Source organism: Euphorbia lathyris, chromosome 6, assembly GCF_963576675.1.
Source record: "Euphorbia lathyris chromosome 6, ddEupLath1.1, whole genome shotgun sequence".
NCBI lineage: Eukaryota > Viridiplantae > Streptophyta > Magnoliopsida > Malpighiales > Euphorbiaceae > Euphorbia > Euphorbia lathyris.
In genome coordinates, this window is record NC_088915.1 from 80,958,354 (window position 1) to 80,986,238 (window position 27,885).

The following is a 27,885-nucleotide window of genomic DNA, read 5'->3' on the forward strand; positions in this document are numbered from 1 at the left end:
GTAAATGAGTCAGACCGCTCATGAGCGGTTCGGTGGTCGGCTCAATAAAAGCTCGACTCAACTCGGTTCAATTTGTAAACAAACTGCTTGTGAGTACGATTTATTGGCTCGGTTCGTAACGAGCCGAGCTTGAGCAGACCAAAACTCGGTTCGAAAGCTCATGAGCAGACTCAGGGACGAATCCAGGATTTATAGGTAGTGAGGGCAAACTCTTTCTTTTACAAACATTTTTATCAATCGCTTGTTTAGTTAGCGATCGACTCTTTTCTAGTGAAGTATTTTTTTATAACTAAAGTTTATGAATAATCTATTGTAATAGAGAATAAAATAAGTGCGTGTTTGATAGTTCATTTTTATGCTCCTGTTTGCATTTTCATTTCAAAATGGAGAGTTTTAGGTATTTGGTTAGTAACCTCCTATTTGTCTTTTACCTGTGAAAAGTAGTCTATTAAAAAAGCAGAGAATCTCTGCTTTTTGAAAACAAGCTTTTTCAAACAGCAACAACAAACAACAGTTAAAACAAACGGACTCTAAGTTAGTTAAACATATAATTTAATTCAACATATAGGGGGCGTTTGGTTAAAACTACGGAATCGGAATCGAAAACGGAATCGGAATGTAATGGAATCGTAATCGGAAACACAATTTATTTATTATGTTTGGTTTAATATGGAATCGGAATCAGAATCCATTTGAATCTGTTTGGTTCTCTAAATGTTTGGAATCGGAATCAATAGACGAATTAATAATAAATTAATAATAATTATTATAATAAGTTTTAATAATTATATCAATAATAATAACTATAATATAAATATCAAAGATTTTAAATGATTTTGAAGTTATTATGTAGTTATATATTATATTTTATATGTTGAATTATGGTTATCTACTATTAAATTCATATGTTTTATTTGGTGGAAAATTGAGTTTGGTAATCGAAAATCCAATTTTAATAGAAAGAACAAAAAAGGTGTAGAAAAAACCAGAAAAAATCGTGGGAGAGAAAAAGAATAAGAGAAAGGGTGGAATCAATTTGATTCCTTAGAATAAGGAGAGGAATGTGGGTAATGTGATTACCTATCACATATTCACTATTCAAACACTAAGAATAGGAATTATTCATTCCTATTCCCATTCCATACTCTATTTTCCCTTAACCAAACACCCCCATAATTTAGTTAACCATTTAATAAGTTAATCGGGTTAAATGCACCATTGGTCACTAAACTTATATGGTTGTCTCAAAATGATCACTCAATTTCTATTTGTCTCAATAAAATCACTGAACTTTGAGTTTTGTCTCAATTAGGTTACTCTGACCATTTTAGTGATTAAAAAGCATTGGAATGATGACATACGTGACACGTGTGCATGAGTCAACTCAAATCTCTGACCGAAACGACATATGACATCCACGTGTCGGTTATTTTTATGAAAAAACTAAATTTTGTTTTTTTTTCATAAAAATAACCGATATGTGATAGCAATGTGACGCATACGTGGATGTCATGTGTCGTTTTGGTCAAAGATTTGAGTTGACTCATGCAGACGTGTCACGTATGTCATCATTCTGATGCTTCTTAATCACTGAAATCGGCAGAATGACCTAATTGAGACAAAACTCAAAATTTAGTGATTTTATTGAGATAAATTGAAATTGAATGACTATTTTGAGATAACTATGTAAGTTTAGTGACCAATGGTGCATTTAACCCCAAATTATTCATATCATTAAGTTTACAAGTAAATATTAAAAAGTTGGTTTATATTGAAATATTAGAAGTTGCTACTAATAGTTTGGGTGATTATGATGCTAATGGTCCTGATTTTAGTAGCCATGTGAAGCTTTATATATGCAGAAACGACATCGCTTGGTTTAAAATACAAGATAATTACGAATATATCCCTGCTTTTTTATTTATCATACAGAAACGTCGTTTGGTCTAAAATAAATACAAAACAATTACGATTATATCCCTCCTTTCTATTCATCTCCTACCTTGCGACAAAAGCTTTCCCAGCAGCAGCAATGGCGTTTCAGAGGGGGCAAAGTCCAAAAATTAAAAAATAAATACATATGATTTTATTTCCTTATAGATCTCAGTGGGGGCAAGTGCCCCCATTGCCCCCACTGTAGATTCGTCCCTAACATTTATGAACAACTTTTTGTTTCGTAGAAAACTATATAGTTTTGTATTAGTTTATAAAAAATCTAAACTTAATATTATTTCACTTGCTATTAGATGAGTTCATTCACAAATATAATAAATGAGTAATAGACAAACTATTTATAAGCATCTTGTTTATTTATTCACGAACCTTGCTTGTGAGCTTGTTTATATACACAATTAAAGAGCTATTTGCGAGCAAACTTCATAAATATAATTAACAGTTTACTCACAAACAAATCATGGTTAGATAATTTTCTTAATGAACCAAGTTCAAAAAGGATTTTGGGCTCAAAACAAGCTCGAAACTCGGCTCGAGCTCGTTTATTTTCTAATAAGCTAAGTCGAGCTTGAGCAAGCCAAAGTCCGGCTTGGGCTCAGCTCGGCTTGATTAAAGTGCTAGCAGTATTATAATTTTATGTTAATTAAGTATATGGTAGGTCTCAATGTTTAGTTCAAAATGGTCAAACTCACGTTACCCGGTCACTAACCAATCAAATGAACTAAATTTTTCAGTCTCCTTTACTTGAGTTTTGTTTTTAGGATAAAATAAAATCTAGGTACCAAAGTGTGAATTATGGTAAGTTCAGTTACCATTGATATGTAATTAACTCATGAAACTCGCGTTGACCGGTCATGAACCAGTAAAATATACTAAATTTTTCGGTCATCGTTATTTTAGATATATTTTTAGGACAAAATGTAATCTACGTAGTGAATTAGAATAAAGTTCAGGTACCATTAGTGTAATTACCCTCAGAACAAATGCAATATTAATTAGAATATCAAAATGACTACGTCATGTTTACCTCTTGATAACTTGTTACCTGATCTTGGTTACGTGTTTAAATCATAATAATGATCTGACATCGTGTTGAATCTACAAAATAATATGCTGATCAGACCGGTCAGATGTTTAACTTTTAAGTATGGTATGACAGCCACATGAAACTGATACATAGTAGCCAAAAATATATATATATTTATTTATTTTATCATCACAGGCATACATATTGTTGCCACGTGGGTGTTATATTATAAGCAAAAAAAAAAAAAAAAATCAACGTGGTTATCACATTACTATTTCAATAGCCTTTTTATTTATCTAAATTGATTAGAAATTAAAATTAAAATTCAATAATTTTATTCAAACAAAATGAAATCTAATAATTTTTTGATTGTGATATCGAACTTTAATCACCATTTTTTTTAAAGCAAACACCGTCAATATAAAAGAAAAATATAAAGTTAAAAACAATTTTATGGTTTAAAAGTTTGTAAATAAAGATCAATACCGGTTATACACTGTCATTTAGTAAAAAAAAATATTATCATAACTATTTATCTTTGAATTATAGAAATTAAAAAAACTGGTTTTAAAAATTATCCAAAATACAAAATCAGATTTTATAGATTAATTAAATCATAATTATTATTTGATTAAAAAATTAACTTATAACTTTCATAAAATATAAAATCTTATTTGTAAATTTTTAAATTACAAAAAATTGACTTTACAAATCAATAAAATCAAATTATTTTTTTTATACTTTTTTTTATAATTTACCAAAAGTAAAGTAGCAGTAAATATTGGAGTCCATTATCTTCTACTTCTTCTTTCTGCTTTTCTACATGCAAGTTACTTCTTGAATCAAACTATATATGATTATTATATTTTTAGTTATATTGACATTTCGGAGTGATTTTCAAATTGCTTCTCCTCAAATGTTGGGATAAGCCAGAACATTGATTACTGCCAAAGGAAACGAAAAATGTCCTAAGTTCAGGCTAACTTAAATAATATAATAATAATAATAACAATAATAATAATAATAATAATAATAATATTATTATTATTATTATTATTATTATTATTATTATTATCTTTAATAGATTAAAATAGTAAAATTACACTAAATTGTTTTCTTCAGATACAACACAGCCCGTATTATATCTACAACAGGGGTGCCTGCTATGGTTACTTTGTTTTTTACAAAGTACCGTTACTTGGTGTGGTTTTCACCATTAGATGATGAAGCATAAAATTAATCCAATGGTGAAAACCACACCAAATAACAGTACTTTGTAAAAAACAAAGTAACCATAACGGGCACCCTACTCAGATCGGACTAAACAAAGGTAAGAAAAATGATTCACAAGCTCAGCCTAACTCCCCCAACTAATATATATTTATATTAAAGAAAGCAATTAAAAATTATATTAAACTATATAAATAATAAAAGTAAAACAAAATAAAATTTTAGTTAATTAATTTAATAAAACTCCACAAAGATAATGTTACGTAACAAAGTAATAAAAATAAGTAAAGGTAATAAAATATAAATATATATATATATATATAAAATAAGGGTGGGTAGTGTCGAGTTGATTTCGAGGTTTTAAGACAAATCTCAAGTCCAGTCCATTTTAAGTGCAGATTTGAACGAGTTCGGACTGGACCGGACCATTTCTTGGATATACATGTCCAAGCCCAACCCATGATAGACGGGTTAGGCAGGCTCATAAACAAGTCTATTAAATATTAGCTTAAATTTTTTTGTTAAAATAGTTCCAATTTGCATCATAGCCTCTTAAACAAAAGTGATTGAGATTTCGAAGAAACAACCTTATTAATTGGTGAAATGCAATACATAGTAAGATGGGGATATGTGTTGTACACGTTTCAAATCTAAATTGCTCGAATTCACGTGTGCTGGATATGTTAGAGATTATAATCCAAAACAGAAATGAATATTTATAAGTAATAGTTATTCTATATCATTCTACATTTTTAAATGCCATCATTAACTAGTTCATCCACTCGTTGACCTGTTTTATCTATCTAACCTGTCCAGACCCGCTCTATATAGGTTGGATTTAGACATACATTTTGAGTAGTTGGTCCAACTCAGCCTAAACCCATATAAACCCGAACATAAGATTGGATTAGGATTGAGATAAAAACTCAGACCCAGACCGACCCAGCTCAAACTCATATTTGTAATTATAATTATAAATAAGTTAATTATAAGTTTATAAATTAAAAAAATTAAGTTTTAGTTTCAAAAAAAAATATTAAGTTTTAAAAAGATAAAATAAGATAAAATTAATAACTTATTATTGTTTATTTAGAGTTTGTAAAAAAGAAATGATTATGGAGTTGTATCTGTACTATTAGAAAACAAATAAAAACTATTTCTTTTTCATTTTTAAATTTTTGTTGATTCTATTTTTTAATTGTCTTGCATTATAAATTTATTATGTAGTTATATAGTTAAGTTGTTATTATAGAAATTGTGACGATTTCGCATATTAGAAATTCACCGTTAAATTTTAAAATTAATTTTATTTTAAGAAAATAGTTTGGACGGTTTGGGTGGGCCGGGCTTGGGTTTTAGGTTTCTTGCTTTGGCCCAAGCCCAAAATTTGAAAGGTGTGGCTAGGTTGGGTCTGGACAACGGATTTTAGTTTTCAATCTGGTTGTGTCCGGCCCGAGTCAGGCTCGGCCTAGCTCATGAACAAGAATACCATCAACATAGATAAAAAATTAGGTTTGATTGAAAACACGACCGGAAATCAATACAAACCTAATCAAATTGACGTACCCAATCATTATACAAACAATCATTACACAAACATTTTACGATTATAACTCAATAATTAACACGACACGAACATCTCATAACTAATAATTACCATCCCTATATCATTAGTCACTTTAGAGTTCCTATTTTTGCACTCTGAAGGCATAGTAGTAAATTAATGCCTATAGATTCCATTCATTCCATATAAAGCAATTGGAAGTCAACTAAGCCCATGTTCATGCTTCAATTATGAGATAAAACATAGAGTAAATCACAAACTCAAAATATGGTATTAAAAACATAAACTAAAACTACGCCGTTTTATAAAAAAAAAAATCAAATTTAAATGAAATTAAGAATTCTATATATAGCCCAAGAAGAAAGGGTGTTTTGCATAACTTGCCTTGCTTCCTCTTTTCTAAAGTAAAATTAATAGAGAAGTATGGAGATTGTAAGCAAAAGGTGTTTGTTTCTGCTTCTCGTAGCGTTCGTTGCAGGCATTATACAGGCTAATGCTGCATCTTACTATTGTAGCCCAACTAGCCGGTGCGGGGACAAGTATTTTGAGTGCCCTACTGAATGCCCGAGCCTCTCCTCCGAAAACCCGAAAGCTAAAGTATGCTATGTTGATTGTAACTCTCCTCAATGCTACTCTCAATGCAAATGTAAGACACTTAATCTAGCTACTTTTCTTCCTTGTTTCATATATTACAACAAATGTTATTTATAGCTAATTGGCTACGAAAATTATATTTGTAGCTAATAACTACCATATGGAACCTTCTAAATTTGTCCATTTTTATCGCTTTGCCTCCGAATTTAAAGGACAACCCATTATTCACTCCAATCTCTTGAAAGTGACATAACATGCCCCTTCTTTTTCCTCAATCGGATAAGATTTTGACCACTTATCTTTCGGTTGACTTTCCATATGCTATGCGGGTTTCTCCTCAAAAAGATTTACTCGTTCTTAGAGCATATTTTGCAATAATGTCTTTAAACTCATACATTTTAAAATACCATCTCGAAAGGCCATATTATAGATTTTTATAAAAGAAAAACCCACATTGCATAAGGAAAGTCAACCGAAAGGAGAGTGGTCTTCATTGATCAACATCTTCTCCGATTGAGGAGAAATAAGGGGCTCATTATGTCACTTTTAGGGAGTTAGAGTGACTAAGGCTGAGCGTGGATCTCGGAGATTCTTGAACCATACTGAATACCCGAAAAAAAAGATCCAGAATTGGATTGAACTGTTGACTTTTTCTATAAGACCGAATTGAATTGTACCGTTGACTTAATTGAGTAAATATGTTGGAGATTCTAGAACCGGATTGAATATCCAAAAAAAGATCCAAAACCGGATTGAACCGTTGACATTTTCTGTAGGACCGAAACTGAATTGTACCGTTTACTTTATTAGACATAATTGGAGATTTTCAAATCTCTGAATTGTACTGAACCGTACTCACCCCTAAGAGTGACTAATGGGTTGTCCTTTTAGTTCGGAGGGAAAATTGACTAAAATGTACAACTTTAGAGGCTTGTATGATTTAAACCTAATACTTTTGTAGCTATTAACTAGTTTTTTTCGACGAATATATTCTGTAGCAGTACATAAGGTATTGGATACAACCTTTTAACTACAATAGAAAATATTGTAGCTGATAAATTATTTAGCAACTATAAAAGTTAGTTATGAATTAATCTTTTGTAGCTAATATATACTAATAGCTCCGGTTATAGCACTTTTGTAGTTATTTACTAGTTTTCGATTCGTCAAGTATAACTATATACAATATCTTTTTAGGAATGCCAAATCTAATTTAATCTAATATTATCAGATCGCTTGGCAAACTGTGAGACACCTGGCTCAGCATGCTACGATCCCCGGTTCATTGGTGGAGATGGTGTTGTATTCTATTTCCACGGAAAGAGTAACGAACACTTCAGCTTAGTATCAGAGCCATATCTTCAGATTAACGGCCGCTTCATTGGCCACAGGCCCGTAGGCAGAAGCAGGGACTTCACTTGGATTCAAGCCCTTGGAGTCCTTTTCAACTCTCATTCTTTCTCTCTTGACGCCACTAAGGCTGCAACTTGGGATGCCCAAATTGACCATTTGAAATTCACTTACAACGGGGAAGATTTATCGGTTCCCGAAACCTCCCTTGCCACCTGGTACTCCCTAGAGAAAGATGTTAAAGTAGAGAGAGTTTCAAGCAAGAACAGTGTGATTGTAACGCTGAAAGATGCTGCGGAGATTTTGGTGAATGTGGTACCGGTGACAAAGGAAGACGATAGAATCCATAAATATCAAATACCTTCTGATGATTGCTTTATCCATTTGGAGATTCAGTTCAGGTTCTTTAACCTTTCACCTAAGATTGATGGAGTTTTAGGAAGGACTTATAGGCCCGATTTCGAGAACCAGGCAAAGCCAGGTGTGGCAATGCCCGTTTTAGGAGGCGACGAAAATTACAGAACTTCTTCTCTTCTTTCATCAGATTGCCAATCTTGCATTTTCGTTCCCCGTAATGAGGAGAAAGAGATTTCATCCATGATGAACTATGTCACCCTTGACTGCACCCATAGCTCTTCTGCAGGATATGGAATTGTTTGCAAGAAGTAATTAATTATATGGGGAAATTTGTGGTTCTATGTGCGGGATGCCAACCTGGTTGGGATGTCCGAACTCGATTCTGTTCTGTTGTTAGCTTTTTGCCTTTATTCAAAGAAGTATGGGGGAAATTCTGAATATTAGTGAATAAATTGTAATGAATAATAGAAGCTTTTGATAGCTTCTAACTTAATTTGCTAATAGACAATTATTGTTTTGTTCAAGTTGAATATGTAAAAGTTATTTGGTTCAAATGATGTCGTTTATTGTTTGTTGTTTTTGTTAGTTGATAGATGTTAACAGATGTTTTTTCCAAAAATACTTATCGCCAATTGTTTTTTTAATTCTACTGAACACTTTAAAAAAAATCCAAAAAAGAAGAAAAAAGCAAACACTTCGTAGTAATTCGGTTGGGGTAAATTATACCCATAGTCCATCAACTTAGACCTTATTTTATTTATGGCTCCTCATCTTCAAAATCGAACATAAAAGACTTTGAAGTCAGACGAGTCCTTCTCTCTAGATTTATGGTCAAAAAGACCATGTGGCTCTTCTAGCGAGGAGAAGATTCCCTGGTATTCCTTCTTTAAAGCCTTTCACCGGCTCAATCGCATCTCAACTTTTACTTTGTAAAAGTCACTTATAAAAACTACACAATCATTTTTTCTTTCCTAACCAAACAATATATAAGCAATCTCAAAACCAAAAACTTCAAAATTAAAGTTTCTTAAAATATCATTTCCATCAACTCTAAAACAAGAATTACCTATTATAGGAATGATCAAATGCTAAGGGGCTTTTATGTAGTAAAGTGCAAAGTTGGTATACTTTTATGTCTGATTTTGAATGCAAGAGGTTATAAAGAAAGTAAATTCTAAATTGAGGAGCCATGAGTGTAATTTACCCAATTTGATTGATATATCTTCACGAAACAGAGGCAAGAGAAATTGGGATTCCAAACACATTTCATATATTTCACAATTACAAAAAAAGAAGAAAAAAAAATCTATAACAAGGGTCTCATAATTCCAAGTTACTCTTGCAATACTATAAGAAAATTTGTGATTACTGACGGAAAAAATCTGTCGACAATTGGTATCATTGTCAGATCACCGCGACGGATAAAGAGAGCAGAGTATACAATTAAATATTAAGACTCCTAATCAAGGAGGAATAATCCTTATTACATAAGGTTCTATTATAACCCTGTATTCACAAAATAAGAATCTCTTTCCAAATAAGAGTAAGATTATATTTACAAAATCAGATAAATTACATACGTGGTGTACAATATTTGTTTTATTTCATACTTTGGTCTAAAATCTTCAATTTTGCACACAAAAGTGTACAAATCTTTTGGTGACCTCCAACTAAAGTGTACATCCAGTAATTTGACTATCACCACCTCCGCCTGTTTTTCTTTACCAACTACCATCACCTCTGTTACTTCTTTGCTCATCCAAAAAAATAACACAGATATTCTTTGAATGATAAGAATTTATATTGCTGTGATATCAAAGCAAAGAAATTTATTTGATTTTCTGTAAAATAACAGGTCTCGAAATCTAATTTCATAGAAATTGAATCAAATTCAAAATCAAAGTTACTAATTAACAATATGAATTTTACAAATAAACAATATAAATTGAAATTCACAGAGAAAGAGAGGGTGCAGGAAATTAAATTGAACCAGAGTCATGACCTTCTGGGTAGAGTGAAAAACAAGGGATGAGGAGATTTCAATGGAAGTATTTAATTTCCCAAATAAATCTGATTTAGTCTAGTATCCTCCGATATTAAATCTTTTCAAGTTAAAAAGTGAGCCGGTGAGAAGAAACGAGGTGATGGTTGTCGGAAGAGGAGAACAGACGAAAGCAGTGGTAGTGGTCCGGCGAGTGGTAGTCTGCTAAAGAGAAGAATATGAAAAAGACTAAACCTAAAAGATGAAGGGAATGTGTATTTGTTTTTTTTTTTAATTAATTACAAGTTTTTTAACAGATGTTTTGATCCTATTTGCTATAGCTTTATGGCATACCACATCAGCTGTACGCCGGGCATACAGTAAAAATTCTCAAGTCAAAATTGCTGATATGACATGTTGACTTCGTGTTGACCGGTCAATTTTTGACTTTTATGAATGTCAATTTGATGACGTGACACGTTGACTTCGCGCTGACTGTTCACAATTACCGGCTGTACATTAAGGTTGTACATTTTTTTGTGCAAAATTAAAGGTTGTACACCAAAATGTGAAAAATGATAAAGATTGTACACCACGTATATAATTTACCTTTACAAAACCATACATCGGACCTGTAGACAGGTCCGGTTCAGCTTTCTGTAGAAATCGGGAGATAATATTAGCGAACATTATCAACGAGGATACATTTCGGAAACGGTGAGTTCGTTTCTTGACGGTGTGCGAGCTTGAGCTTCAGTAATATTAATGTGCCTTGAATATGACACAATAGATCCAGTGTTGCTATAAATGAAAATAGATGGTTTAGAAGGCAAAGGAAGAGTGCAAGAATAGCTACTTAGCATGAAAAGTATGGAAGCCATGGATGGTCTTTCAGATATAGCTTCTTGAACACAAAGTAATCCAATGTGAATGCATCTCATCATATCCGTTGTTGATCCATTTCTCAAATTTTGATCTATAATATTTGAGGGTGTTCCTGCTTTCCAGTTATTCCAAGCCTGCAAAATTCATAACATTTCGATTAGGTGTCGCTAAAAATTGTCGCGATAGACCATTTTTTGAATTTAGGATCAATTTGGTCCAGTTGGCGGACATGTTGTTCAGTTTAGCCCAAATTGAAGATTATGTATCAAGCCAGTCTTGAAGTTGACACTATTTGACAAACTAGCCTCAATACAATCAATTTGAATACCCAAAAATTTGTGAAATTTGGGCTAATTTGTTAAATATTACCAACTTCAGAGCTTCCTTGATACCTAAACTTCGATTTGGGTTAAACTAAATCTGTCTATCAACTTTAAAGAATCTAAAGATACTAGAATAGGTGAAAGGAGGGATGACAACGGAGAGGAAATTCTTCGCAACTCATAGTCATCTATGCCAATAGAGATGGGGGATCCTCGAAATCGTTCCCCGTGGAATGGAGAAATTAGTAAAATGGTTCTCCACAACTCAAATGTTGGTCTTTACACTTTAACTTACTATTTGATAACTAACATTTGCCCTCTAATCTATTCAAAATGTTAGTCTTTGCCGTCTCACTTATATTATTTGGTAACATTTGCTTACTAACCTATCAAAAGTGAAATCTCAATCAATAAAGATAAGAATCAACATTTTGGACAGTTTGTGAAGCAAAGGTTACCAAATGATAGGTTAGAAGAAAAAAATTTGGCAATCCGTTACGATAAGGATACAACAACAACAAAGTCTTAGTCCCGAAATGATTCGGGGTCGGCTAACATGAACCATCATATAAAACCGTGAAATCACACCGTGCCAGCAACACAAATTCTCTCCCTCCAATTCGTCCTATCCACTACCATATTTTCCTCAATCCCTAATAAACTCATATCACTCTCGATCACCCTCCTCCAAGTTTGCTTAGGTCTTCCCCTACCCATCACCACTACGTCCCTTTGCCACTCTTCGGTCCTCCTAACCGGCGCATCAAGCGCTCTACGTCTCACATGGCCAAACCACCATAGTCGGTTTTCCCTCATTTTATTCTCAATAGATGTAACCCCTACTTTTGTCCTAATTATTTCATTACTCACCCGATCCTTTCTCGTATGACCACACATCCATCTCAACATACGCATCTCCGCCACCGACATCTTATGGATGTCACAGTGTTTCACTGCCCAACACTCTGTACTATATAACAATGCTGGTCTGATTGCCGTGCGGTATAATTTTCCTTCAATCTATTAGGCATGCCGGGGTCACAAAGGAAACCCGTAGCACTCTTCCACTTTGACCAATCGGCTTTAATCCTATGAGCAACATCTCCATCTACTTCTCCATCCATTTGGATAATAGATCCTAAATACCGGAAGCAATCTGAGGCATGAACAACTCTCCCATCTAGGGTGATTGTCCCTGCCTCCCTACTTCTATGGCCGCTAAACTTACACTCCAAATATTCTGTCTTACTTCGGCTCAACTTAAAGCCTCTAGATTCTAGAGTTTGTCTCTATAGTTCCAACTTCCTCTCCACTCCTTCTTTCGTCTCATCCACCAACACAATATCATCTGCAAACAACATGCACCATGGTATACCATCTTGAAGTGAACTTGTTAGTTCATCCATAACGATGGCAAAAAGAAATGGGCTTAGTGCAGAACCTTGATGCACTCCAATGGTAATAGGGAACTCTTCAGTCTTCCCAACACTAGTACGTACAGCCGTGGATGCTCCCTCATACATGTCCTTTATGATGTCAATATATTTCCGCGAAATGTCTTTCCTTAACAAGGCCCATCAAAGTACTTCCCTTGGTACCTTATCATATGATTTCTCCAAGTCAACGAAAACCATATGCAAGTCTTTATTCTTATTTCGATAGTACTCCATTAATTGTCTCATTAGATGGATGGCTTCCATAGTTGATCTTCCCGGCATAAAGCCAAACTGGTTTTTCGAGATCTTCACCATCCTCCTTAGCCTTTGTTCGATCACTCGCTCCCAAAGTTTCATAGTGTGACTCATTAATTTGATTCCTCGATAGTTGGCACAATCTTGGACATCGCCTTTGTTTTTATACAAAGGGATTAAGATACTTTTCCTCCATTCTAATGGCATCTTATTGTTTCTCCAAATTTTATTGAAAAACGTCGTTAACCATTCGATTCCTCTCTCTCCCAAACATCTCCAAATCTCAATAGGGATGCCATCAGGTCCTATTGCTTTCTTCAGCCTCATCTTATTTAATGCCATTTTGACTTCACCCTTTTGAATTCTCCGCAGGCATTCATGATTTATCATATTGTGATGGATACTTATATCTCCAACATCTTGTCTGCGATCTCCATTAAATAAGTCATCAAAATAGGACCTCCATCGTTCCTTGATATCCTTATCTCCAGCTAGGACTTTTTGGTCCACATCCTTCACACATTTAACTTTTCCGAGATCTCGCGTCTTCCTATCTCTCATCTGAGCAATTCTATATATGTCTCTCTCCCCTTCTTTCGTGTCCAATCTTGTATACAGATCCCAATTCACCTTTGCTCTAGCATCTCGTATGACCTTCTTTACTTCCCTTTTAGCCTCTTTGTATTTTTCGTTGTTCTCATCACTCCTACATTTCCCCAATATTTTATAGGATTCTCGCTTACTCTTTACTGCTTGTCGTACTTCTTCTCTCCACCAAGATGTGTCCTTATCCGGTGGCATGCTACCTTTAGATTCCCCTAGAACTTCCTTCGCTACTTCCTTTATACTATGCTCCATTTTAGTCCATATCGAATCTATATCTAAATCCATATTACAAGTCCAAATATCTTTTTTGGCCATCTCATCCACAAATTTTTGTTGATTCTCCCCTTGCAATTTCCACCACTTAATCTTAGTCTCCATTTGTGGTATTCGTTTTCTTATGATGTCTCTGTGAGTATTGAGGATGGAGGGAAAAATTCATCTTTGTACCTACCTCACCCTATTACCACCCCTAAATACAAAGCACCTCGGCTCCCTGTCTGCAACCGCACAAGTAGGGTGTTACGTTGCAGAGAAGAGGGTCGCTTTAACTAGCAGTCAAACATAGCTACTTCAGAAAAGTGATTAGCCTCCTAAACTTACAAAGTGTCTCGTTAGCCTTCTTAACTTAATTATCCTCTAAGTCCACGTGGTAGAGAAGAAGAATTTGAACAAATTGAAATGTATATCATTTTAAACAAGTTTAGAAGGCCAAGAAATCACTTTAAGCAAGTTTAGAGAACTCACGAAACACTCTAATTCAGAGGATCAATCGAATTTCCGGGCCTAGGTATCCATGATGTGTTAAACCTTACAAATTTTAATAAAAAGTTTTATGTAAATATAGTTGTACTTACATAAGTCAAAAGGTCTTCCTCGTAGCTGAAACAAGTATTGCTTCTGCCACTTACAATCTCCAAAACTAGTACACCAAAACTGAACACATCAGACTTAAATGAGAACTGTCCATGTATTGCATACTCTGGAGCCATATATCCGCTGCATAGGAATCAATATGTATAAAAATTTAATTATATTTGGGTAAAATATACTCATCGCTATTGAAGTTTGGATTCCATTCCAGAAAGGTTATTGAACTTCGTTTTCATTCTATAAAATCATTAAAATTCACATTTCATTTCAACTAAAGTTACTCCCGGAAAATTGTGTGCAAAAAACCCGCTGGAAAATTGACGTGCGTGATAAGAGATAGTTAATATGCCAACTAAGCGTCATACTGGATATGTCTAGCTTTTTAAGTTGACATGATAGAAATTAACGCGATGCTTAATTAGTATATAGTTAATTGTCTTCTGTGCCACATCAACAATCCGATGATTTTCTATACACAAACTGGCTGAAAAACTTCATCAAAATAAAATGTTAAGTTCACTGATTTTGTTGAAAGAAAAGAAGTTCAGTGATCTTTGTAACACAGACTCTAATCATCAGCGGAGCCAGCCACAATAAATTGGGAGTGCAAAAATCAAGCCCAACCCTTATTTTTTAGCCCCAACAGACCACGATGACATTGTTTTGACCCGGAGTGTGGCTAAAGAAAAGAGAAGGCAGCACCTTCATCGATCTGTTGGGGGTGCTTTCCGTACCCCTGGTTTTGTGGAGGTGGTCAGGGGTGCTCCAGCACTCCCGAGCCTCCCCTGATTCTCCCCACCCTTATTTTTTTTTTAGCTCCAGCAGACCAAAAAGGCGTGGTTTTGACCTGAACAACTGAGACTAAAAAAAGAAAAGGCACCTTCGTCCATCTTTTGGGGGTGCTTTCTGTACCCCTCAGATGGTTCCGGCAGCCAAGGGTGCTCTGACGCTCCTGAACCTCCCTTGTCTGCCCTTGGTGACCGTGGATGCAATTTATCATGTCTAATCACGTAAATGCTAAAAGTAATATATTTTTTTTCATGAACTTACAATGTTCCGACAACTCTACTCGTGTTGCTGTGAGTTTGATCCAATATAAACAGCCTTGCCAAGCCGAAATCTGAAATTTTAGGATTCATTTCTGCATCTAACAAAATGTTACTAGCTTTAAGGTCGCGGTGAATAATTGGATGTCGAGAATCCTCATGAAGATAAAGAAGCCCTTTAGCAATTCCTCCAATTATCTTGGAACGTTTTTCGTAATCCAAATTTGCACTCTTTGTTCTGTCTGCACATTAATTCATAGGACTAAAATCAAATGTTTACATGAACATGTATATAAATTTATGTAACCCAGATAAACGTATAAAAAGAAGGGGAAAAAGACACATTTTTAAACTCTTGGTCTTTTAGATTTTTATTGACTGAGTTATTGATCTTTCAATTTGATATATTGAGCTCTTGAAATCATGATTGCACTCATTACTGGAAATCTAATTCAATTGAAAAAACGTTATCCATTTCATGAGTGTATGTATCACCAGCTCACTGAACTTGTCCATAACAGTATTGTCTCTCTGAACTTTGTTTTCGTATCACCAGCTCCCTAAACTTGTTTATTTCATATCACCAGCTCCTTAAACTTATCCATAAAGATAGATTAGCTCGCTGAACTTCGTAAGTGTCTCACCAGCTCCCTAAATTTGTTTATATGTGACAACTAAATGCAAAAACTTATTAAACCTAAATTCTAAAAATACATTTTCATCTATTCGATAGGTAATTATTTCTTTTTCCTATCTTTTAATCTATTATAAGAGTTAGTGTTGCAGGTTTCAGAGATCGAACGAATGAGGATCGAGGGTTAGTATTATGGTTTTTGTATTTAGTTATTACGGAATAAGCATGTTCGGGGAGCTTGCGAGACATCTAATCTACTTTTATGGACAAGTTTAAGGAGTTGGTGTTACAGAATAAACAAGTTATGGACAAGTTTAGAGAGCTGATGATGCATTAAGCTCTGTGTTTTATGTTCAAAACTGATTTTCCTACTCACCAAGGACTTAATGATTATAATTGATCAAGTGCTCAATATGTGTCAAAATAAAAGATCGAGAGCTTTTTCAACAAAAATCGAAAAGATGATAGATCTCAACACTACAAGAAAAAGTGCTATTACGAATGGAAATCTCAACACTGTATTTCTATCGGAATCATATCTCTTGGAGACCATGATCTCCGACGGATTTACAGAAATCACCAACAAAATCTACGGTAGTTTAATGTTTTTTTTTTCTTGTTGTGCAAAATGCTATTTCCAAAAAAAAGAATAATACTCATAGTTAATTACCAAATAGAGTTTGATCAAGGCTGGCATTAGGAAGAAACTCATAGATAAGAAGCCTTTCATTTCCTTTCAAACAGAAACCAAGAAGCTTCACTAGATTTCTGTGATGAAGTTTAGCCATCACTAATACTTCAGTTTTAAATTCCAATTCCCCTTGTTTGGAATGACTAGAAAGCCTTTTCACTGCTATACATTCTCCATCTCCAAGTATACCCTGTTAAGATTATATTATATATATGTAAAAAATCTTATATATGTCAAGTCTTGTAAATAAAGGCTTAAATCACCGTAAAAGAAGGTACTTCAAAGAAAAATGGTTGTCTCGCATATATAGCTCGTTAATTAAGTAATATGAGATGTATATAACATTCCTTGAAGTTATTATTGAGGCTTATTAATACATAATCATATATCTAAACATATCATTTTTATCCGTTCACATATCTAAACTTATCATTTTTTCTGTTTGGCGTCATGAACCTATATTTGGACTTTTTATGTACCTAAATTTGGATTTTAGACACTCTTATTTGTTGACATGGTATAAAATGTATTTATATGAAAAGTTTGTCTAGGCCATGCCATGTCAATTTTAAAATATGCTAAATAGTCAAATAAAGATGTTGTAGTCCAAAGTTAATTAGTACATACAGGTACAAAGGCGCAGCCACTTAACTCAATTTTACATTGTTTCGGGAGTATTATATCCGACCAAGAAGAATCGTTATACATACTACTAGAGAAGAGATGATTAGTATAAAGAAAAAAAAAAGTATATATATTTTAGCTAAATTTTCTTTAAAAATAACTATTAGTACGAACACTTAATTATTTATTATTTAAATAAAACTGTCACCTATTAATATGAAGTGGACCTTTAACTATCAGTTCGAGTTTTTAGTTAAAACGGTTCCATAACATGGTATCAGAGGCTCTAGGACCAAACGGTCAAGGGTTCGAGTCCTGGCAACCTCGTTAATTTGTGGAATTAAAAAAGCATGGTGGGATGGGCCTGGGTGTGCTTCCGCGTGTGGGGGTGTGTGAGCTATTAATATGAAGTGAACCTTTAACTATCAGCTCGAGCTTTTAGTTCAAACGGTTCCATGACAAAAACAACAAAAATTATGAAAAGGAGAAGTAAAGGGATATTTACCTTGTAAACTGAACCAAAGCCACCTTCTCCAAGCTTATTTTCTTCTGAAAAGTCATCCGTTGAAAGTCTAATGGTCTCAAAGTCCAAGTTGAAGGATTCAACACTACTTATTTCATCCATGGCTAATTCATAAAAGAGATAAATATGTGAAAACCCATTTTAAAATTGATCAATATAATGCATATATATACACAAAAGTCAATTAAGAAATTTTGACAGTACAAAGTCCAGCAAAACATTCCAACTTACTTCGAATTTTTTTACTTGTCCTTTGGACTCGTAAATAAACTATGTTGCATATAACAAGAGCCAGTAGAAAGCTTACAGTTGAAACGACAACAATAATGATCGTTCGCCTACTTTTTCCTGCACCAAATCATTGAATACGAATAGATTGGAAGAGTTTAAAGGTTATTGTATCATACTATATAATATATATATAGAGAGTGTTAAGGTGTAAAAATACCTCTAACATTTTTTTTGGTAGATAAATACCTCTAAGATTTTGGGTCTGGAGCAATTTTATTCCAAAATGGTACAATTTTACCCTAATGTTGGAAGTCAAGAACCCCCGATCTAAAACTTCTACTTCTTTTTCTGTTGAATCGGGTCAAAGGATTTCCGTGACAGGATGAATTTCTTTTTATTTGTCCTAAAATATTTAGAAGGTGTTTGGTTACTTCTTTTTTACCTCATTTTGTTTTTTCACTTTAAAACTTAAAGTTTTAAATGTTTAATTAGATATCTCATGTTTATCTTTTACATCGGAAGACAAATGGGAAAAAAGTTTCTTTATCATTTCGTTTGAACACACTGCATTGCCCACGCATGCATAATTAAATGGCCTTGGTTGATCATATGGATCACCTGGGCTTTTTTAAAGTTTGCTTATATTTGGTCCAATTATATAATAAGATTAATAAACAAAATTAAAAATAAATAAATAGATTTTAACATAAAACTTTTGGATGACAATTAATAAGAAAAATCAATCTATAACTAAAAAAATATCGACATAATCATTTAAAACTTATTCACAATTATTTTAAATAATAATTTGATTTTGTTATATTAAACTAATTAAATTATTATTTTAATATATTTTAAAGATTAGTTTTTTAAATTAAAAATTTAAGCTATATTTTTCAAATTTAAGATTTCTAAATTGAGATGTAGAATTTTTTAAGTTAAGATATAAAATTATTTTTTATTTATAATATATAAAAAATAATGAAATATCAAATAATATAATTTAATTATAATTAATTATAAATTCTTTATACAAAGATCCAAATTAATAGGAGGTTCAATTAAGTTTGAATTGAGTTTTTTTTTTTTAAATTGCGTGTAAAATCAGTTTTAAAATATTTATTATACTTTGATCAAATATGCAGTTATTTTTTAGATTTAAAAATAAAACAGTTTTATATTTTTATAAAAGGCTAAAATCATTTTTTTTGAAGTATTTCATATTTTAAAAATTATTTATAAATTTTAGATTATTATAAATAATTAGTCTAATTATAATTAATACAGGAAAATTTATATAAAAATTCACGTTTGAAAAATTATTTATAATTATGTCAAATTATAATTTTGAATTATATTAAATTAATAAAATCGTTATTTTTAAAGATTAAAGTTTATAAATTAGAGTTTTAAAATATATTATCAATAGTTTAAAATTTATAAATTAGGATTTAAACTTTTTAAATTAAGTGTAAAAGCATATTTTATTTAATATATATAAAAAAAATAATATATTGAAAATTAAATTTAATTATATGATTTAGTTATAATTTTCGTATTGAATTATGATATTCATATAAAAAACCAAATAGCTTTTGTTATTTTTTATTTTTTTATAAAACTTATTAAGTCCAACTCCATCAACCCGACCCATAAACAGTTATGCTTTCACATTGTAGCTTTTACATACCTTTTGTGAGATTAGGAGCCATTGCCGGATCCGGCGTAAATGGTTGTTCTGATTGGGCTTCATCCAGCGCCGGCTGATAAAATCGATAAGTCTCATATCTGATATTGCAACTCGGTTTAAGCACTCTCGCACCCAATCTTCCGGCGCAACAAAACGGAATATATCGAACAGCAGAAACAACACAATCGCTGCAATATTGCTCTGTAATGTCCGGCGAGCATTGCACGAGTCCGTAAATCGTTTCAAATCCGGCACTCTCATTTCCCGTCGCAAATTTCCTCGTCGAGTTTCCCGCCGCCGCCCTACTCCGAAGTCGGCTCAACAGCGTTTGCAGCGCCGGATTGAACTGATTCACATCACTAACGTTTGCTGCATTCGGTATATGAACCGTCGGCTGCGTCTCCATTACACCGGAAATCGATCTGTTGGAGAATCGTACAGAGCATCTTTCGTAGAATCCGATCGCCTCTTTCTGATTCGGACAAACTTCGAGGATTTCACGAGTGGAGTTTCCGATGCAGGCTCGGCAATCCTCCGGCGAAATGTCGCCTCTGCAGAGAGAAATTGCGGTGACTTTATCATCGGAGGTTTGACCGGCGGAGATATTGTAGAAACCGTAGGTGATTGAAGTTTTGGAATTGAGGGAGGAGAAGAGTGTGTTGAGGTTTGTTCTGTAGGTACTGTTTGCTGTGTAGTTTCCCAAATTGTTCATACAAAGCGGAGCACTGGTAAAAGTAGAGAACTGTAAAAAATTGAAGAAGAAGAAGATGAAGAAAAATAGTAATGTTCTTGGTGAATGCATTGTCTGCGGTTATGATATGGAAGAGAAAAAATATTACTTTATGAGAATCTGAGTGAGGATGGTTTTTTCTTTTTCTTATAAACGATAAATTAATGGGTTTTTTTTTTTTTTTTGTTTGTGTCATGAGAGAAAATGACTAGCTTCTATTATTATATGGGTTTAAATGTGACACCATTTTGGGTTTCATGTGTTTTTTTGGACTATAACAACATGATTAGTGTTGTTCCGGTCAACGTTTCGAAGACTAAGGGTAAGTCTGAATATTGAAATAATGAAATATTAAATAATAAATTTGGGTTTGGGTTCTTCCTACTCTGCAAAACTTGGGGGATCTTGTCTGGCCTTAGGCTAGTTAAAAATATGGAGGTGAAAAATCTTCTTGTAGAGTCTGACAACCTTGATGCTGTCAGAATGATTTCAGACAATAAAGCTATCTGCTTAAATAGCCAAAATCTAATCAAAGGGATTAAAAGGTTATGTTCTTCCTTTGATTCTTTTAGCTTCAGCCATATTTATAGGGAGCAAAATCGGACGGCGGACCGTCTCGCAGCTGAAGGTCATGCCAGGATGTTGGGGCTCTCTACCTTTTCTTCTCATCCGGAGTTCATTTCGTCTCTTATCTTGGATGACATGGTGGGAGCCAGTTTTCCCAGGCTGATCCCGATTAGGCTGTTTTTGTTCGTTTTCTTTCCTTTTCTACCAAAAAAAAAATAATAAGGGTGGTGCATTTTCCAGTAGGGGTGGATACGATTCGGTTAACCGGTCCGTTAAACATATTTATTAACCGAACTGAACATATCGGTTTTCATATATGAAAACTGAAACCAATCTGATTAGGTTTTTCGGTTAACGATTTTTAACCATATTTCTCCATGGTTAACCAAAATCACGGTTAACCATAATTTTGATAACCCGAAATAGATCAGCAATATCAATTTTTACACCCCACAACAGATCAATCATGGATCTAGACTCAAACTTGCACAGCAAAATTACAAACAATAAACATTCATGTTCTCAAAAAAAGCACACGAAAGAATAGTTACAGATCTATTCTATTTTAAGAACTTTATAATTACAATAAAACACCCAAAACATCATCAAGGAGTAGCTATATTAATTAAGATCTATTCTATACCCAAAACCTCATCAATGGAGTTGCTTCGCTTTTTCTTTTGTGAAGCAAACCAATGAGAACTTAGATCTAGGTCGATCTACTTCCGATTCAAGATTTATATAATTAATTGCGAATTCCATTGGAGGACCAGGCGAAGAGCAGAGCCCACCTGGTGGTTGAAGAACAATAATAAGGTTTCCTAAAGGAAGCAGAAGATATCCAGATTGAACGTGAGGAAGGGGATCGAGAGCTTCCGGCAAAAAATCATCCAGAGGAAGGAGATGGAGATCCGCAAAGATTGAGGAAGAGAGGGATCGAAAGAGAGAAAGAGGATGTGGGGAGTGTGCGGCTGTTGTGTGAGATTTAGGGTTTGGGAGAAAAATCAACCTGATATAATCTGTATGTACTAAATATTGAATATTATACTTATAAAAAATTTAAATATTATATATATACGGTTCGGTTAACCGGCAGTTTTTTTAGATTGAAAACCGAAACTAAAAACCGAAAATACTTAAATCTATAAACCGAAACCGTCAGTTCGGTTAACTATTTTTTCGGTTTATTTTTTCGGTTTTCGATTTGTTCGGTTTTTTTGCCCACCCCTATTTTCCGGTGTTCTTAGTTATATGATGTTAGCAAAGTTTTTACAACATCCATATTCCTCCCGCTCACTTTTTGATTTTCACTAGATTGTTCCATCTAATCAAGACAACATCTAAATAATTATTTATACATAAATAGCACAGTGAACAAGTAAAAAATAATTATTTATCTACTTTATCTCCTACCTATTTACCTATTGATACAATAGAATTGATTATTATATTTACGAATTACACAGAAAATGTATCATTTTATTCGTACAACACATATCACATCTCAACTCTATGTATATAAGAAAGATGAAAAAAAGAAAAAAATATAATAAAAAAATATTTGTATTTTAATTTTTTTTAAGGAGTTGGTAGATATCTGATTCGGTTAGATACATTAAGAGCAAAAAAGGTGATATAGAAAAATAAAAAACAAACACTCTTAATAAGTTGAGATCTGACAACAAATTTACACTCTCAATAAGTGCAAACAAATGGACCATAAGACCAATCATAAGAAATCAAGTAAAATATTTACATTTGAAATGAAAAAAAAGGCTATTAGGTGTATTAGTAAGATGTGTAATAATATAGCAAATAGAGAGTAAAACCTAAGAACCTAAGAAAATTTCGTTGTTGTCGAGCCCATCCTTTATCTTTTACCACCGCCACACTAACTTTCATCTCGAATGGAGGCCATTACTTATTTGAGTGCAATGAAAACGTTGGAAGAGGAAATGCGGTCAAGCCTTGTTATTCAACCGGACGAAAACGAGTTGCAAGCACAGCCACAGTCGTGGTGTTTGGTAGGTTCCTTCCTGATAGACCGTCTGATTAAGAGTTTTTTTATGAAAACGACCTTAGTCGATGTTTGGAGTCCTTCAAAAGGACTTTTTGTTGAAGATTTGGGATCTAATCTCTTTCATTTCGAGTTCTATCACCTTTGGGAGCGGAATAGCGTGGCTCCGGGGGGGCATTGGACGTTTGAGACGTCTGGAAGAGGGGAAAAATCCTATGGACATCAACTTATCTCACACTGACTTCTGGGTTCAGGTATACGATCTCCTAATTGGTTTTATGTTAGAAAGAGTCGCTGCCAGCATTGGAAATTTTATGAGAGCCTATGTCGAAGCTGACCCGAATAATTTCACAGGGGTTACCAGAACCTACCTCCGTATATGTGTTTCAATTAATGTTTTTCGCCCTCTAAAAGTAAAGATTTTGATCAGTGTGCCTGGCGGTAATGTCTTCTGGGTAAATTTCAAGTATGAGAGACTACCTACTTTTTGTTTTGTCTGTGGTCTTATAGGGCACGCTGATAAATTCTGTCAAGCCTTGTTACAAGTGGCTGAACCCGATAAAGTAGAGAGAGCTTATGGACCTTGGCTTCGAGCCCCTACCTGATGCTCCCAAAATCAACCGCAGTCAAAATATTTGTTGCAATGGCCCCTACAAGTTTTACCTCAATCTGGCAGCATAAATGTGCCGAGTTTCAGCATCAACGCAGAACCAGACGCCAGTAATTCTTGCATCCCGTAGGTTGCCACGATGGTCCCGTCGGGTTCTGGTACTAAGGTCGAGTTTTAGCAGAGCGAAATGATAAAGAGAATAATCCATAGGGTGGGGCTAACTTGGCCAACAATACCTCCCAAACCTCAGATGATGACGGTATTGAGATACTTGATCTGAAGCATAAACGCTTGGTTTCACATGTTGACAACAGACAGGGCGGATCCCCAAAGTTTATGGAAATGTGAAGTGAGCAGTGAAAAGGAGGTAGAGGAAGGAACCAACACACCATCAGAAGCGGGCCGAGGAATTTAAGCTCGCAAGGACCAATGAGCATTCTCTCTTGGAACTGTTGGGGGATCGGGAATGCTCGGACAGTTCATCAGCCGGCCGATTTTGCAACTATCCTACATCCTAAATTCATTTTCCTAATGGAGGTGAAATGCAATCGCACTAAAGTTGAAGCTCTAAAAAAGAAGCTCTCTTGTCAGGGGTTGTTTTTGTGGAGCTTGTCAATTTAGCCTTTGAACTAATGATTTTTGGAGTTTGATGTGTGTGTGCAGGTTAAACAAGGACAAATACGGCAGAAATTCGTGTCTCAGGGACCCCCGAGAGTCATTCGACGAGATGGGCAAAACCAACCCGTCGAGTTGGCCTGATTCCTGGCCCTATGACACCTCTTTTGGCCCTCAGACTTCCTACCTGCATTAGATAACATTTAGAATTAGGTTTTAGGTCATATATATCTATAAATAAGACCTTTTATTATCTAATCATTCATCTTTTGCTTGTGTAAAATAACTTACCCCTACCTTGAAGAATCCTACCTCATTCCTTCGTCTGCCATTGAATAACCCCTTTGAGCTCCAAGGATTCATCAAGGTTGTTCATCATTCAGTCCTAAGAGGACGACTGTTTGGTCGACAGGTCCCCTGAAAGGGATTTTATTCTCTTTTATTTCCTGTTCACTTTGGATCTTTCCTATGAATCTTAGGTTGATTGTAAACTTGTGACAACAACTTTCTTTTCATCTTTAATCTAATTTTCAGTACTAACTTCTCCATTGATTATTATTTCCTTTCTACTTATACTTTACCTAATTGGTTTAAATCATTCAATAATCCAAATATCGTCTAGGTTCATATTGCGAGTCGAATTTGATTAACCCTAATCAAAGAACCTACAAGATTGATAACCTTATAGTTTGTAAGACCCAAATTGCTGAACCAAAGAGCTAGTTTTGGCCTGACAATGGAATAACGACCTAGGAACCCTAGAAGGATAAGTAGGTTTAATCGCTTTAGGCCTAAGCAACTCAGATTAGATTAGCAATTAAGTGTTAAATTAGGTTAAAAATAGTATTATCGTATCATTCCATCCACTTCCAGGTTAAATTATCTTGCTTAAGATCACTTAGGAGTAGGTTTAATTTAGATAAACTCAATCTAAACCCCCCAATAGCCTAGATAACATTAGAAGCATAGTAGTTTGGTACTTGCGGTATAAATCCTGTGGATTCTAATAACAACCCAAATTATTCTAGAATGAGGAATACAGGAAAAATTAACAAGATACGCCCGATGAGAGCGAGTAATGGAGACCCACCATAGTTCTCAAGGAGAGCATACATACGCCTCGACGGTTCTAAGAATACCAAAAGGCGCACTTATAACCATCCATGAAGGGGAATAAATACAATTAAATGGCAATTAATAGCCATTAATAAGAGATCAGTATCCGCCAGGTGAACATGAGGAAGTTTCTTGAGACGGATCCATCCAAGAGTTTCTAAACCGTTATCAAGGAGAAACCTCTGCTATTGATGATACTAACAACTCCATTAATACTGAAACCATCGAGTATAACTAAAGTAACATCAAAACCCACACTCAAGGACAATAAAAGGGATTATTGCAATTGTTACAGAATTGCATATAAATACCCCAGCTTCTTGGGATCAAATGTACACACATTATTCTAACCCTACTTTGTGATTACTAATTATTCTCTTTAGAATATTAATGACTTTGGCATCGGAGTGTCCCCGGCCGATCCCAACGGCGCCTCACAGGGAAGTGCTCCGATCAAGGATTTTTTCACAAGTTATCAGATTTGATACCTGGACTTATCTAGATTTTATTACTTGAAGGGGTACACTTATCACTTAATGAGCTTTCGAGTGACAGTTCGGGGGTGCATCAGTAACTTCAAGAATTTGGACGTCCGAGGATGTTGTGACTGGTTGGCAACTAGTTTGGTCCTGAGCTTCAGACCCCACAAACATGTCCTTCATTATGAGTTTCTAGCTTGACCGGAGGGTTCTCTTCCAAAATTTGGGTAGATCATCATCAACCATGGGATCATTTCCTCATTGATTTCATCAGAAATCTTAAGCAGTGGTAAGAGAACCTTCAACATTGGCAATTGATGTTGTAGTTTCAGTCAAAACTATAGGCACTTCAGTACTTAGCACACTAACAAATGATGTCCAAGCCACATTTGAAGTTACAAACGGCTTAATATTCGGAATGTCATAATAAACAACAATATTGTTCCTTGTTATCATATGGGCATGAACGCTCATATAAGAAGCCATATCTACACCCAAACATAGAAGAAAGTAAAAGTAAAAAAACAAGCCAACTTCAAGAATTTAACAGAAGTCGTCCTCTCCAGAAAAAAAGACTGCTTCTGAATCATCCTTAACCACACAAAGGTGTCTTTCGTTGATCAAATCCAACATGCTCGCCCAATACCAGAATCTAGGGAAGGCAAGGATCTTCTTTAAAAAAAATTCTTCTATGGAGTCAAGGCTCCGTCTTTCTTTCAGGTCTCCTTATAGCTTGGGTTAAGGTTCCGGTTGGTCTTAAATGGAAATCCCTTCGAATACAGGCTATTAGGAGCACCTTTTTTCGCTCCCAACCAAAAGCATTTTTGTTTGAAACCTTTCACATTGTCTACTTTTCTAGATAAAAGGCGGAGTTCCTATTGTCCAGTAACAAACATCGTCCACATATTTCTCCATAGGTTTCTAGAACCTTTGGAAAACCTCTCTAGTCAGCACCAAGCCTAAATCGGCATAATTTTTGCTCAAGGTTGCCAATTTTAGCTAGGCACTAGGCAATAGTCAAGGACACAACTCAAAATGGGATCTAAAAGGGGTAACCTAATTTTGCATAGCATTAATTGGATGCAAACCTCCACAAAATCCTCAAAATCATCATTGATGTGCTAACTAAGATCAGGCAAGTGCATTTCCATCCTTTAGAGCTCCAGAAAATCCTAGACCAGTTCCACTAGTTGTGTTGGAGATAGGGACGGGCCTTGCTCCCAATCCTTGGGGTTTTGTTTCTTCTCGGTATCGGCCCACCCTATGTTTTTTGGGTTTTTAGAGAGGAGCCATCTTTTTACCTTTTCCTTTGGAGCTCTATGGGAGATCTGTTTTTTCTAGGTTTACTTCTTTAGGCCATGATCTCAGAATCAACAGAGGATGTTTGATCAACGATAACATGAGTTTGTGGATTGCGAAAATTCTTTCTTCTCAACACTTTCATACAACAAAAGAAAAAGAAAGGAAAGATGAACTTATTGAAAATGGAGTTTGGAAGAAATAAAAAATGGGGAAGACATTCAAGGAGGAGAAAACCTCGACAAGAAGAAAATGGTTCACTTTGGGCCGCTTTTATAACATATACTCACTAAGAAGGTGAAACAATGCATTCAATGGTGATCTTTGGAAGAAACATTCCTCAAGAACATAAAAAGTATCCTACATATATACTCCTAGTTAGGGCGACATTGGACATGTGGCACCTTCTCTATGGGAAGAAGAATTGGTGGGAAAGAACGCATGTAAATAGGATTGAACGTTTTGTAAAGTGACGTCGGTTTTTTAAAGAGTTCTCTTAAACGTCTCACCCACTAAGATGGAAGGATCCGATACAATGTAGGAATATGATGTCACCTTTATTAGGCCTAGTTTTTGCTTCAG

The 27,885-nt window shown here is 34.5% G+C and overlaps 2 protein-coding genes across 2 annotated transcripts; one reads left to right on the forward strand and one right to left on the reverse strand.

Moving 5' to 3' along the window:
- Nucleotides 1-6,197: 6,197 nt before the first annotated feature.
- LOC136232946 (uncharacterized) lies at nucleotides 6,198-8,387 on the forward strand. The gene is made up of 2 exons (XM_066022432.1): nucleotides 6,198-6,420; nucleotides 7,600-8,387. The coding sequence occupies exons 1-2, from the start codon at nucleotides 6,198-6,200 to the stop codon at nucleotides 8,385-8,387; spliced, it is 1,011 nt and encodes a 336-aa protein (XP_065878504.1).
- Nucleotides 8,388-10,748: 2,361 nt separating this feature from the next.
- On the reverse strand, nucleotides 10,749-20,650 carry LOC136233780 (cysteine-rich receptor-like protein kinase 29). Its single transcript, XM_066023471.1, has 7 exons — nucleotides 19,871-20,650; nucleotides 18,181-18,297; nucleotides 17,932-18,053; nucleotides 16,782-16,992; nucleotides 15,482-15,719; nucleotides 14,416-14,557; nucleotides 10,749-11,075 (listed from the first exon to the last, which is right to left on the reverse strand). Exons 1-7 carry the CDS (start codon nucleotides 20,580-20,582, stop codon nucleotides 10,749-10,751), a joined length of 1,869 nt encoding a protein of 622 aa, XP_065879543.1. The 5' UTR covers nucleotides 20,583-20,650.
- Nucleotides 20,651-27,885: the final 7,235 nt, after the last annotated feature.